At 36.0% G+C, this 15,525-nt stretch overlaps 1 protein-coding gene across 8 annotated transcripts in view; it reads right to left on the reverse strand.

Moving 5' to 3' along the window:
• Window positions 1–15,525, reverse strand: part of LOC131440137 (uncharacterized) — a 486,136-nt gene that overhangs the window by 116,445 nt on the left and 354,166 nt on the right. For all 8 annotated transcript variants that reach the window (XM_058611189.1, XM_058611187.1, XM_058611185.1 and 5 more), the window contains one exon: window positions 5,563–5,610. In XM_058611189.1, coding sequence (XP_058467172.1) covers window positions 5,563–5,610 — 48 coding nt within the window. The remainder of the gene's footprint in view (window positions 1–5,562; window positions 5,611–15,525) is intronic.

Genomic DNA, 15,525 nt, shown 5'->3' on the forward strand with positions numbered 1-15,525 from the left:
CTAAAACAGAACGCACATAGATTTACCTGAGATGACTAGGCCGTAATATTCACAAATGAATACAGAAACACAGAATTTTGAGTACTCAACATCTCAAATAGTTATTTCGAAGAGTCAGTAGGTTGGTGAGGGCACAGCGATTCTGATCACGTGGAAATTGAAGACGATTTAACCAAGACCGATGTGAACATGAGCTCAAAGAATAACTCCGAATTCAAGAATACTGCCTACTAGTGCAATGTAATGTTTCTTGAGACAATAAACTTCGTAAAACTTGCGCAGAATAATGCTGCGTTTTCAACAGACAACTGTTTTCCAACTGGAAGTGTCATTATTAATTATTTAAATAAAATTGGTGACTGTGCCCGAGATCAGCTTTTTGTATTGCATTTCTTAGCACAACAGAGCACAACAATACACAAGACTTTATAACGATGCAATAGATTTTGAAAGCTGGTCCGAGCTAGCTCCCTTATTCCGATTCGTGGAGAACGGAAAACATCTTCTAAATTTGTAGGTCGCATTGATGTCTTTGGCTACACTGGTGTCGGTTTCAGGTTCCGGTAGTAGTGCTTTAAAGACCTACGCGACGAACTAAGGACTACGCAAAGATATCCACAAAGCCACCTGGAGATCACCTGATCATCATACGGAAAATCAAATCAACGTCATCAATGTCCGTACCTATCGCAGTGCCAACATTGATTCTGACCTCCTACCTTGTCGTGGTTTGTATGCGCTCAAAACTATCGACGGTGCACAACACTCATCGCACAGGAACACCGGAACTCAATCTCGAGCAGCTACGTAGCGTTCGTACTGCCGAGGAATACGCACAACAACTGGAGCTAGTGCTACCAACGGAAGAGCAGCTTGGCGCGGCGACTCTTGAAGACGGTTGGAGGAATGTAAGGTCCGCCATGAGTAGCACTGCTTCAACCGTACTAGGTACGAGGTTATCGAATCGAGGAAATGACTGGTTTGACGGCGAATGTCAGCAGTTGGTCGAAGAGAAGAATGCAGCAAGGGCGGGGATGCTGCAACACTGCACTAGAGCGAACAAGGAACGATACAGACAGGCACGGAACAGGCAGAACACGGTTTTCCGAAGGAAAAAGCGCCACCAGGAAGACCAAGATCGCGAAGCAATGGAACAGCGCTACCGCGCAAATGACACGCGAAAGTTCTATGAGAAGGTGAACCGCTCACGTAGAGGCTACACGTCACAAGCCAAAATGATACACAAGATATAGAGAACGGCACAGGAATCAGACTGGGTGCACGCTCAGCCGACGGCAGACCTGATCTGTCGGAGATAAGTGAGGAGATCGGCATGCTGAGGAACAACAAAGCCGCGGGCAATGACCAGTTACCAGGCGGTCTGCTCAAACATGGAGGAGAGGCACTGGCTAGAGCGCTGCACTGGATGATTTTTAAGATTTGGGAAGAAGAGATTCTACCTCAGGAATGGATGGATGGAGTGGTATGTCCCGTCTACAAAAAGGGCGATAAGCTAGATTGTTGCAATTACTGCGCTATCACATTTCTGAACACCGCCTACAAGGTACTTTCCCAAATCCTTTGCCGTCGTCTATCACCAATAGCAAAGGAATTCGTAGGGTCGTACCAAGCGGAATTTACTGGAGCCCGCGCCACTACGCATCACATATTCGCGATAGAACAAGTACTCCAGAAGTGTCGTGAATACAACGTACCCACGCATCACCTATTCATTGACTTCAAAGCGACATAGAACACAATTGATCGAGAACTGCTATGGCAGATAATGCACGAATACGGTTTCCCGGATAAACTGACGCGACTGGTCTAATCAATGATGGATAGAGTGATGTGCTACGTCCGAGTATCTGGGACGATCTCGAGTCCCTTCGAATCTCTGGTGATGGACTCTCTTGTATCTTGTTCAATATTGCTTTGGAAGGTGTGATTCAAAGAGCGAGGATCGACACGAGTGGAACGATCTTCCGATATTGATATTGTGACACGTAACCTTGAGAAGATGACGAAAACCTACATCGGACTAAAAACTTAAGCTAGGTGTATTAGACTGGCCGTAAATGCGTAAGAACAAAATTCATGAGAGGAAGAGGCTCTAGCGAAGAAACACTGCGCCTTCCACCACGAATATTGATAGACGGTGACGATATCGAGGTGGTTGACGAGTTCGTGTATTTGGGCTCACTGGTAACCGCCGATAATGACACCAGCAGAGAAATTCATAGACGTATTTTGGCAGGGAATCGTGACTCAGAAAAACCCTCCGATCGAGAAAAGTACGCCACCGCACGAAATTGACCATCTACAAAACGCTCATTAGACCGGTTGTTCTCTATGGCCACGAGACCTGGACTATGTTGGCAGAGGACCAACGCTCCCTCAGTGTTTTCGAAAGAAAGGTACTAAGGACCATCTGTGGCGGAGTGCAGTTGGAAGACGGAACGTCGAGACGGTGTATGAATCACGAATTGCAACAGCCGCTAGGATAACCACCCATCGTACGGACAGCTAAAATCGGACGTTTACGATGGGCTGGGCTTCTCATAAGGATGTCGGATGACAGCACAGTGAAAATGGTTCTTCGACTGGTTCAAGAAGAAAAGTAGCACAGCGAGCACGGTGGATCGATCATGTTGAGGGTGATCTCAGAAGCATCCGTGCCTTCAGTGGCTAGCGACGAGCAGCCATTGACCGAGTTATGTGGAGACGTATGCTTGATACAGCAAAGGACATCCCAGGACTATAGCTGTTAGGTAAGGTAAGTAAGTAGTGGTTTAAAATTCCAACTCGAAACTCACATCAAATTCTCAGAAGTCATTTGAGGAACAGATAATGGCTCGAAGAAACCAATTCAGGTGAACAAGGTGGGTCTTGCCGACCCATTGAGCCTCCTTTAAGATACTCGTGTCGCTTGGAAAGCACTCGTGCCGACATCAGTCCATTGTCGGGTAATCATTCTTTTCTATGGTATATAATAATAGATCCTGCCAAACATGCATTCGAAGTGTGCTGGCGTTCGTTTTTTCGAAAAACATTCTGACTTAAAACAAACATATTCTATTCGATTTGGTTTGATGGGCAACTAATCGATTTGTTGTTCTAAACAATCGGGATTATTCTACGTGAGAAATTCAAGAATCAAGAGCAGAAAATCAAGACTGACTTGCTCCGATTTCGATGAAACTTTGCACCAGTGTTGGCATTATTATTCCTTTAAAATGGTGTTAAACTTCCTGAAATTGCTGCACGAAACATTCTTTGTGATGTCATTATAATTGTTTTTAATCACAACATGATATATTAAAATTAGTTTGAAATTGATTTCCGATACATCACCCGCCATATTGAGTATCACCATTTTCAGTGAAAATCGCTGCATGGCCGATAATTGTGAGAATGATTTTGAATGATTATCATTTCATGATCACGTGTGAGTAACCGGTAAGCACTAATCATGGCAGTAAAATAGCCCTTTATGAGCACCAAAAATTCTTATAGCTCTACATCTTCAATCTGAAAGCTCATCTGTTTTAAAACTATAACGATTTAGCTTTCAGAATGCTCACCGGTCATTAATAAGCATTATCTATGAATAGCCGTATATTTTGCCAAAGTCGGCCCTATTTCAGCCTCAAGAGCGGTTGAAGTGCCAATTAGCGATCATTTGCTGTCATAATGCGGCATTAGTATGTGCTTATTGGTTATCTGGGTATAGCGATATTGAACGGGATGAGATTTTGTCCATGCTCTCTTCTAGGGCTTTTGCGGATAGTTTCGCAACACTGCTTTGCACACTTCTACAGCTATTTTTCGGAAGAAGAGACACTATTCTGTTTTTATTTTCTGGATTGTTATTTTTGCATGAAAATTACATCGAATCGTTGTATCTCGGAAACTGTTCTAGGTAGAAATTGGTATCCAAAATGTAATGATAGGAAATCGATTGAGCGCTCCGAAAAAAACATTTATTCAAGATTTGACAAATTGACCGATAATATACAGTTAAGTAAATCAACGTTATTTGATGCGTTTGAAGAGCGAAATCGAAAAGAGCTACCTCATAGAAGAATTAAAAAAACCCTTCTTAATGCACTTAGTTGTGTGATAATGCCTTTATCTTGCAATTTGAATAGTCTCATTGAAACATTCATAAAATTATGCCATCGCCCATTAGTATGGTGAGCTTATCAAACAACCTAATAGTAAATTACAAACGAGTGTATGTCTTTCGAAATCCACTCTCTTACTTCCGAGAAATTTTGTTGCATTGAACAACACTGGGATTTGTCGGTTACGTTACATATCTTGAACCGAAAATGTTTGTCATAACCCTTACAAATTTGAATGACATTGTTAGCTTTTAAATAAGCCCAAGTTTATCGAAATTCGTTGAGTCAACTTCGAGAAAATTCAACCGATGAAACATGTGCGTTTAGTTGGTTACGGAACTTATGCTATTATATCTTCAGAACAGAAAGTGACAACCATCTCAAGTTACTCAATAGTAACTTTTTACGTCGGGCCTAACAAAGAAAAAGTCGAAAACATTTTTATTATTCAGTATAATCTCCATCTAGAACGATACACTTGACCCATCGGTGCTCCAATATTTTAATGCCGTTTGAAAAAAAAATGATTTCTCAAGGCCTTCAAAATAGGTTTCCGTTTCTGCAATAACCTCAGCATACGACGAGAATTTATTTCCCTGGAGAAATCATTTCAGGTTTGGAAATAGATAATAGTCGCTGGGGGCCTGGTCTGGAGAATACGGGGGATGGTGGACCAATTCGTTCTGTTTTATCATTCTGTTTTATCTTTCTGTTTTATCAATACACGAAACTCGTTTTTTTTCATAGCTTGATAAAAACTAGAACTCGTCTGACACTCGTCAGATGTTATACAAACACTAGTGGATAGATTGTCATGAAATTTGGTATTGAGCCATCAAGAGGCTTGTTCTCAATAAAAATATACATGGTTGGAAACTATTCTTAGTGTCAGTAGGATCCATAGTACTAGCCATGCAATGATTCTGTACACTAAAAATCGGCTGGGAAGTCTGTTGAAACAGAAAGGCCAAATTCCACAAAAGGAATGTAATACCAGGACTTTGCTTTGGAAACTATTCACGTCTTTTCTGTGAGAAACCCGGGACTTTTCATTCCATGTAATATACCATTATATCTCCGGAACCAGAAATGAGAGCCATTTGATCTTCGAACTTGATCAATGGCCCGATAGTAACTTTCGACCGAGCCTAAGCTCGTTAAAATCGGTTCCGCCATCTCCGAGTAAATCGAGTGGAAGAAGAAATCTTTGAAAAGAGCACACATAAACACATTTTCTAATCTCGTCAAGCTGAGTCGAATGGTGTATTACATTATGGGTATCCGAAGCTCCGTTCAATGGTCGGGTTTTCCAGCACTTCTATTACCTTTTTATAAAGAGAGGCAAACCGTGGTAAACCGAAATTATAATTATAATTCTGTATAGTCAACCAATAACTTTGTTTTTTTTGTATAAATTTGTATGTTCAATGCTTACCTGCTCCTGAATCTGGACCATGATGTTGCACCCTAATGGATGAGACCACTGAAAATAGAGTAAACGAACATTAGTCAGGTTGGATGCTCGCTACGTTTGCAATTTTACCCTGCAGCAAATAATAAAAATATCATGATGTGAATGTCACACCCAAAAGAGGGTGTCGATTGTGGCGACATCTGGAAATGTTTGCCAGGTTATTCAATCATAATTTCACACACAGTTTATATGTTACTCTGGATATCTGATATCTGTGCAAAATATTCTAGCATGTTCAGTACGATGGGACAAGATTGGATTAGGTTTTGCACGATGACCACACAAATGAACTGCCAATGAATCAAGTTCATCTTTGACAGCTGCAGTGTGTTTGTTTTATTTGGCGACTGAAAATTTAAAGTTGAAAAATGACGAAAAAGTGCCTGTTAAAAACGTGTTCCACAGTGGAAAGAACTAATAAGATTGCGTTTCCAGCATAAAAGAGCGATATTTGAAAAAATCTGTTTAATGTGAGGCGACTTGCAATTTTTAAATTCAAACGATGAACCTCTGATGAACTTTTAAACTTTAAACAAATACACGGCGACTGTCAAAAAAAGTTCATTCTGTTAATTATTGTGAGGTTATGTTATGTTCGTGCAAAACCTAACGGGACAAAATGAAATTATTTTATACGCAGTGTATCCAGATCAGTGTTGCCAAAAATCATGATCAGGATAAGTTTATTTCATTATTACTCGCGAAAAAATGAATGCAAGATGTTTTCTAAAAATACTCAGTGACAGAAAAAACCATTTCCGAGATTCTAATTCATGAAACAAGCATCCACAAAACTCAGAACCCCAAGGTTCACAAATGATTTTTTGTGTCAGCGAAACTTGATGACCAATTTTCACCCACAGAAATATCGTTACAGAAATAAGCGAAAGGAAGAAGAGTCTTCGATGATATTTCGATGCTGAAATGATGGATGAGACCACTGAAAATAGAGTAAACGAACATTAGTCAGGTTGGATGCTCGCTACGTTTGCAATTTTACCCTACGCTTCAGATCGACACCGAATTGTTTCGTGCAAGATTTAACAATTATATTTTCATCAATAAAAATTTGTTTCAATCCACCTATTGGTGTAATGATGCCTTTCTCATATCTCTCATATTCTCATGTATAAATGTGCGGTATTTTTCAAAATAATTTTCTTTGATTCTTGAAAAACAAAAGAGTTTGTCCATAAACTAGTATAACCTACAGAGTAAAACGCTACTCAGGTTGGTTAGGCCATTTCTGAGAAAATGAAGTGAGCTCCACTATTGCAGGCACTTCTGAAACCGAAATCGGTATAATCGAAGTCAGTTCAAGAAAAGTGACTGAGATCCATTTTGAGTCTCTGGAATAGCTTTGAGACAAGTTTACAAATTACTATACGTTTTTTACTTCGCCGCTTTTAATGACGGTGCACATTATTTGAACAATCTTCACCCGGTAATTCCGGATGTCAGATCTGGATGAAATTCTGGAATTCAATATGGAACCTTTCAATTGAACCTACACGGAAAGACCAAAATCAGTATTTTGGCGAAAAAATTCGTTGACTTTCTGCTTTTAGTTTGTTATTTTTTTAGATATCTAAGAATTTTTACTTTGCTAATTTAGAGTTTTAAATGAGAATTTAAATTAATCGCTTAATTATAATCAAATAATAGTTGAAATAGCTATTTTTAAGTTGAACTCACCAATTAAACGTGCTGTCATTTTTTAGCTAAGACACACAATCTACACAGTTCGAAAAATTCTAGTGATTTTATATCTTATCAGATGCACATAAATGAAGCGTTATATTTCACACAAATTTATATTCAAGATCATGTAAAAATGAATGATATGAAAATTACATGGCTTTAAAACGAATGGAATAAAAATCAAAAGATCGACAGCAACAATGCGACTTGAACCGAAAAACATTAGATCACCAAGCACTCCAGTTAGCCGACTGAGCTACAGAAGTGCATATCTGCTAGGCTGGTAAATCGTGCATATAAGTTCATACAGTCTCACTTGTTAGCCGAGTGCAAATTACATTCGGAGCCAGTAAATTTCTGTACGAATGGAATATTGCATCATTTGAGAAGTTAAGTAGTTATGAATTGTATCGTTTGTAGAATTATGTCAGCTGTAAAATTCATAATTTCTTTCTGTGTACCTTTCTTTTTGTTTCTATATAGCCTTCAGCTAAAAAAAAACAACAAGCAATTGCAACCTAAGATACAACAAACTTCGTTTGACATATACAATTAGAGTTCAACATTCGAAACTTACTTCACTGTTCCACGCAAAAACATTATTACGCACAATCGCATCAAGCAAAGTCTTGGCATTACATTCGTTTTGTGGAATTTGTCCTTTCTGTTTCAACAGACTTCGCAGCCGATCCTTAGTGTACAGAATCATTGCATGGCTAGTACTATGGATCCTACTGACACTAAGAACCCTTCCAGGTCGGGGCTCGAACATACGACAACTGGCTTGTAAGACCAGCGTCTTATGCACTGAACTGCCAACCCAATCGCATCAAATCATCATCAATTTTTCAGCAGTGCTGGTGACAGATAGATAGATTTTTAAATGTTCTGATTTTAATCACAAAATTAGTTGTCAATGAGAATTTCGTGTTGGGTTGAAATTTTGCAGGTTTGTGTCTAAGATATTCGACAGCTAAACACATTCTCTAAAAACAAGAGATTTTTTTTCAGCAAAGGTAATTCTGAATTTCAACTTATTTAATAGTTTTTTTTTGGAAATTTTGTTGTTGAAATCAACTGATTTTAAAACAGTAATAAGAATTAGGCGCAGAGCTAACTTCGATCGTTCCGTGTTAGTTTGTGAAAATCGGTCAAGCCATCGCTTTTGCGTACACGACAAACTGAGTCGGGCCTCTGGGTCTCGGTTCAAAAATCGATTTTTTTCACTGATTGCATAACATTTCTATATGAGAAAGCAAAAATCTCTACTGAATAAATCCGCAACTGAGAACTAATAATTGCGATATATTCGAAGCACGTAGACTGGTCAATTTGAACAACAACATTATTTTCCACATTCCAACCATTGATTATAGCGACAAAAGGTGCTTTAATTCCAGGTGGTTGATGACACTGCACTATTTAGATTAAACCGATTAAAACGCAATTAAGCATGAATTTTATTAAAAGAAATAAAAAGAGTGCAGCATTGTCAGTATGTCTCGACAACACGGTAAGCGCAGCGTTTGAATGGCGCGCTAGAATTAGCGCAGCGATAGCCTGCACCCCTGTTACTTCTGCGTACGTTAATCAAGCTAAATTGGCTAATATTTTCTAATCATCTGCATAACATGCTTTGTAATTGGGTTTTAATCATGTTTTTATTATCATTACAACTATTATTCATCGCAGCACTTGCTGCCATTAATCATGATATTATTCCACCATCACGGTAGCGCTGAATAAATTTCCAATATCCCACTCAGCAAGCGGTTATGTATTGTTGGTCGTTGAGCGTTTGTTGAACGGCAGACTGCACGAAGTAATCGTTCGGTTCGAAGGAACGGTTTGTTGCTGTTTTTACTGAGCTGAGCTGAAGTAGATCGCTCGTAGTTGCACTTCGTGATTGATCGAATGAGTGAAAATGTACAATGAACCAAGAAAATGAAGCTTGGGAGAAGCAAATCATTTTCACTGTACATACACACTCACTCCTAACTTTTTCTTAAATGATCAATAACGACGCTGGCTACGACCAAAGGCTGTGTTACTGAGGGAAAGGAAGGAATGTTAGTCCGATACTCGTTGTTTCTAGAGACCGCGGGTAGCACTGTATCTCCACGAGCATCAGGGGATAGGAGATTTGTTAGTAGAGAGGGAAAAAAATCCGACTATGTTTTGGTAATCAATATGATCTCAACAAAACCTGGTTTTCGATACTCAGGAGAAATATAATAAATAAGAAAAATATAAAATATCTCCAAGGAACGATCTCACCAGTATGCCTTTTCTCCTGCTCGCTCTGATGTCAGCAACGCGAAATGAAACACGACCACTGAAAGAATGAAATAAAAACACTCGCGAATGGGTCCACTGCAGACCAACCCTAAACCTTCGTTCTGAATGACACGATCGACTTGTAAACTTTCACACATTCCATAGAAATCCAACAACACCGACAATGACATGCAGACGGCGCTTCGATCGGTTAACAGATTAACATCGTTGAATTTTGGGGCGGTAAATTCTCAGTTTCCGCCGTTTGAGCCGCTTTAGTTTCGTAGATCAATATTATTCAATAAATAGCACTCTCACTACTAGACAATCACTTGCCACACCTGCACTGCCACTCAAAATAACTATTTCAACCAAATTTTTAACTATACCTATAAAACAACACATTGAAATTATACTTTTATTGAGAGCAGCACCAGGACTCCGCATCGCGCTACCAGTGATGCCGACTCTTCTCTCGGAAGGGTTTGTTGTTGTTTTTACTCCTACAAAAGTAGTGTGGATGTTGGGTGTTATCTTCATATAACAAGAACATTTGTTGTTTTTCTACATAAAGTAGAAGTATTCTACACGTATGTAGTGTTCATTTTAAAAAAATTAATTGAATAAAAACTTCCAAAATTCTCCAGTAAAACTAGTCCAACGGGGCTCCAACTTCTCATATAGAAAATGGCTCTCATCAACGGATCTCGGTCTACCAGATTTGTTGAACGAAAAAAATGGCGCTTGATTGTTGATTGGACCAACGATACAACGTATTGAACCGACGAAAGACCACCGTTGAACGTTTTTTCTTAAGATTAATATCACCGCTATTGATCCATAAAGTTTTGACAAATAAATATTAATTTGATCAATTACTGAAAACATTATTATTATTTATATAAGTTTTTGAAAATACAACGTTAATTGCATTAAACTATTTTTGCATAAATGCGGTGAACACTTGATTACAGGGGTGAAGAAAAATTACTTCCGATGACACGCTATTAACGCTTTTTTCCAGTATCGACTCAAGTTTAAACGACACAAATTTGCTGCTCCGCCATCACTCACGACGCTGAATACCTAAATTTCTTCCGGGGATCGAACAGAAGACGCTTGACGTTTTTTTTAGTTGTTTGCTCATTTACCCGCCGCGACGGACAATGGCCTCCAATTACTGTTCAGAGTCCATGCAATTATGGCAACATTAAATTGTTAAAGTCCATTCTCTCCGCAACTCCGACGACCGACTTGCAATGTGTTTTTTTCTACTCTTTTGTTTTTTTTTGTTTTTGTTATTCGAAAATTAAACCGCGTGCGTCCGAACAGAGTCAGAAACATGACATGATTCATCGATTGCCGCTCGGTCGGAAACACTTCTCGGCAGCGGCCAGGGCACGGGGCCGGTAGTAAAACGGAAGAAACACAAAACGGGCAAGAGACGGAAAGAGACGAGACAGAATATTTTATTATGGTTACGAGTTTCGTTTCTGCTAGGGACCAGCAAACCGCGTTGATACGGATTTTTTTTCCGAAGCAGTCCCATTAATGCATTTACACGACAATCGATCGTATCGGGGGCTGGGAATGGCGGTGGTGCAACGGCGGGGTACCTCACTGGTGTCAAACAAACCGATACATTGTATTACAGTTTCAACACGATTTCGTTTTGATGTTTTATTCTAGTTTTCCCCGTTTTCCGTGTATAGTTTCAAGTCATAAAAATATGCGTTCAATATTTAATGTTCCCACATGGGTTTGAAGCACAGCGTGAACGCGAAGCCTGGAATAAAATTAATTAAAATTCAATCCTGTGTGGCACATCCGTCCACTGTGTGCGTGTGTGTGTGCGCGTGGAGGGCCACTTGCTGGTGGAAATGACCAAAACCGGGGTTCGGAAGCCACACAAAAACCAATTATTCACGCCGAAAGCCTAGGTCAAGGCCGAGGACCAGGTTTTCATGTCTCCTCTACCGCACATGGCACCGGTTCCGTCCACCTCGGCGTTCATCACATCGGCAGCCAAAAGTCAATACTGTAACGATCAACGGTAAACCAGTAGAAGGAGAGATTCAGTTAATGTGTGGCATACAATTTTCCCCGTCAAGTGGCATATTCGTTACACTGTTTCCGTCCATTCAATTTACGCGCTTGATTGAATCCAACAAAAGCCGTCATCGGGACTGAATACCTGCTTTCCTCCCACTCTCTCATCGATTCGCATGCCTACGTGCAATGCGAGGGTGAGTGAAAGAATGAAAGGGCGTAATTGAACGACCTTTTCAACTTAACCGTTTTTTACCTCAACGATACTGCCGTTGCATTAGGCTCCCATAGCTTTCAATCATGGATAGAAGCCTACAATCTGACAGCTGTCAACAGTTCGAGTCCTCTGTTTAGTCCCTTTGCAAACCACTGGAGATCTGCTCCATATTGACTATTGACACTGCGATGCTCAACAAGAGAATCGGGCGGGCAGGGAAAAATGGAGACGAAGTGCTAGAAAATAATTTCCAAGTAAATAGCGTTACGGCCAATGATTGATTGGACGATGATTTAGATTTTTTGCATTCCTTGAAGTTGTAATGTTTTATTCGAATCAATAATTCTCTTTGAGCTACACGAGCGTCGCTTTGTGATTGGCACCTGTAAACCCACATTATCGAAAAGACGGAATAAGTAATGGATTCTTAATCGACTGCTCGTTTCTGGGTGCTCGATCAACTATATTGACTTTTATAAATGTCATTGATATTTCGTTCATTTTATGAACTTGTTAGTGTAAAGGTTAGGCGACTTACGTCACTTCATCACACTCCAATTAAAGTAATGGATACCCGAATAAAAAGCAATACCAAACTTATATCACACTATAATTATTTTTATATCATTGCTTATTTAGGAATTATTTTATTACTGAAATTGCAAAATAATGCTACAATTTGGTATGATAGCTTGTTTTGCTATTATTCCGCAATATAGAGATTATTGGGAATATTAAATAGAATATCAGAAAATTTTATTACCTTCTAGAGAAGTTTGGAAATTTTTCAGTAATTTTAGTAAAAATCCACAAAAAAAAACTCAAATTTTGTGTGATATTCATTAAAATTGTGGAATTTAAAATGTACAAACTTCGCAAAATTGTTAGACATCGTTTTATTTTATTTATTAGTATGCATCAAAAATAGAAATATAGTTTTCATAACCGTCAATCGGGTTTCCTCAAAGATAATACAAATATATTTTAAGTTTAGTCACTGTTTGTTGCAGTTTCAATGTTACTGTGCTATTGTTTTGATATTGCTCATGCGGATATTCTGTTTAGCTATTTTAGCTCCTAATTCAACCTCACGAATATCACTTCAAGCTCTTTTGCTAGTCGGAGACAAGGGCATAATAAGGTATGCTTTAACGATTTTCTTCTAATCGGGCAACACCCGTATATTTTTTTTCGATGAAAAACAGTACATTTGGCGTAAAAATCAAGAAAATACAGTACATCGACTTTGGAAAAAAAAAACAGTACGTTTTACAGTATGCATTTTTCTTTAAATAATGAATAAAAAACAAAAACAAATAAATTTGACCAGCATCTTACTAGGAAAACAGATTGAAAAAATGACATTCGAATAATAATGTAATAAAAACCGCGAAAAAGCCACCGCAGAGACGGGACTCGAACCCGTAGTTAGTTCCTATCCGAGGAAATCATTTTGCCAACTAAACTATCCTGCATGTGAAACACACGAAGAAACAGTCTAATTAAACAAAACAACCGAACATGTTCAGCTCGGGTGCCACGGCGTTCATTTGTAATCATTTCACCCCTCCGCCTGTTGTTTCAGCCCTCAATTAGGCTGTTTTTTCATGTGTTTCACATGCAGGGTAGCTTAATTGGCAAAACGATTTCCCCGGATAGGAGCTAGCTACGGGTTCGAGCGCCGTCTCTGCGGTAGTTTTTTTTTTGCGATTTTCATCACACAGTTGTATTCGCATATCAATTTTTAAATCTGTTGTACTCGTTAGATACTGACCAAATATAAAACTAGCTCAATACGGCGCTACGCCCTAATAAGACTAAGCAATAAACAAATAAACAAATAAACAAATAAACAAATAAACAAATAAACAAATAAACAAATAAACAAATAAACAAATAAACAAATAAACAAATAAACAAATAAACAAATAAACAAATAAACAAATAAACAAATAAACAAATAAACAAATAAACAAATAAACAAATAAACAAATAAACAAATAAACAAATAAACAAATAAACAAATAAACAAATAAACAAATAAACAAATAAACAAATAAACAAATAAACAAATAAACAAATAAACAAATAAACAAATAAACAAATAAACAAATAAACAAATAAACAAATAAACAAATAAACAAATAAACAAATAAACAAATAAACAAATAAACAAATAAACAAATAAACAAATAAACAAATAAACAAATAAACAAATAAACAAATAAACAAATAAACAAATAAACAAATAAACAAATAAACAAATAAACAAATAAACAAATAAACAAATAAACAAATAAACAAATAAACAAATAAACAAATAAACAAATAAACAAATAAACAAATAAACAAATAAACAAATAAACAAATAAACAAATAAACAAATAAACAAATAAACAAATAAACAAATAAACAAATAAACAAATAAACAAATAAACAAATAAACAAATAAACAAATAAACAAATAAACAAATAAACCAATGAACAAATAAACAAATAAACAAATAAACAAATAAACCAATGAACAAATAAACAAATAAACAAATAAACAAATAAACCAATGAACAAATAAACAAATAAACAAATAAACAAATAAACAAATAAACAAATAAACAAATAAACAAATAAACAAATAAACAAATAAACAAATAAACAAATAAACCAATGAACAAATAAACAAATAAACAAATAAACAAATAAACAAATAAACAAATAAACAAATAAACAAATAAACAAATAAACAAATAAACAAATAAACAAATAAACAAATAAACAAATAAACAAATAAACAAATAAACAAATAAACAAATAAACAAATAAACAAATAAACAAATAAACAAATAAACAAATAAACAAATAAACAAATAAACAAATAAACAAATAAACAAATAAACAAATAAACAAATAAACAAATAAACAAATAAACAAATAAACAAATAAACAAATAAACAAATAAACAAATAAACAAATAAACAAATAAACAAATAAACAAATAAACAAATAAACAAATAAACAAATAAACAAATAAACAAATAAACAAATAAACAAATAAACAAATAAACAAATAAACAAATAAACAAATAAACAAATAAACAAATAAACAAATAAACAAATAAACAAATAAACAAATAAACAAATAAACAAATAAACAAATAAACAAATAAACAAATAAACAAATAAACAAATAAACAAATAAACAAATAAACAAATAAACAAATAAACAAATAAACAAATAAACAAATAAACAAATAAACAAATAAACAAATAAACAAATAAACAAATAAACAAATAAACAAATAAACAAATAAACAAATAAACAAATAAACAAATAAACAAATAAACAAATAAACAAATAAACAAATAAACAAATAAACAAATAAACAAATAAACAAATAAACAAATAAACAAATAAACAAATAAACAAATAAACAAATAAACAAATAAACAAATAAACAAATAAACAAATAAACAAATAAACAAATAAACAAATAAACAAATAAACAAATAAACAAATAAACAAATAAACAAATAAACAAATAAACAAATAAACAAATAAACAAATAAACAAATAAACAAATAAACAAATAAACAAATAAACAAATAAACAAATAAACAAATAAACAAATAAACAAATAAACAAATAAACAAATAAACAAATAAACAAATAAACAAATAAACAA

Source organism: Malaya genurostris, chromosome 1, assembly GCF_030247185.1.
Source record: "Malaya genurostris strain Urasoe2022 chromosome 1, Malgen_1.1, whole genome shotgun sequence".
In the NCBI taxonomy this organism is placed as follows: Eukaryota; Metazoa; Arthropoda; class Insecta; order Diptera; family Culicidae; genus Malaya; species Malaya genurostris.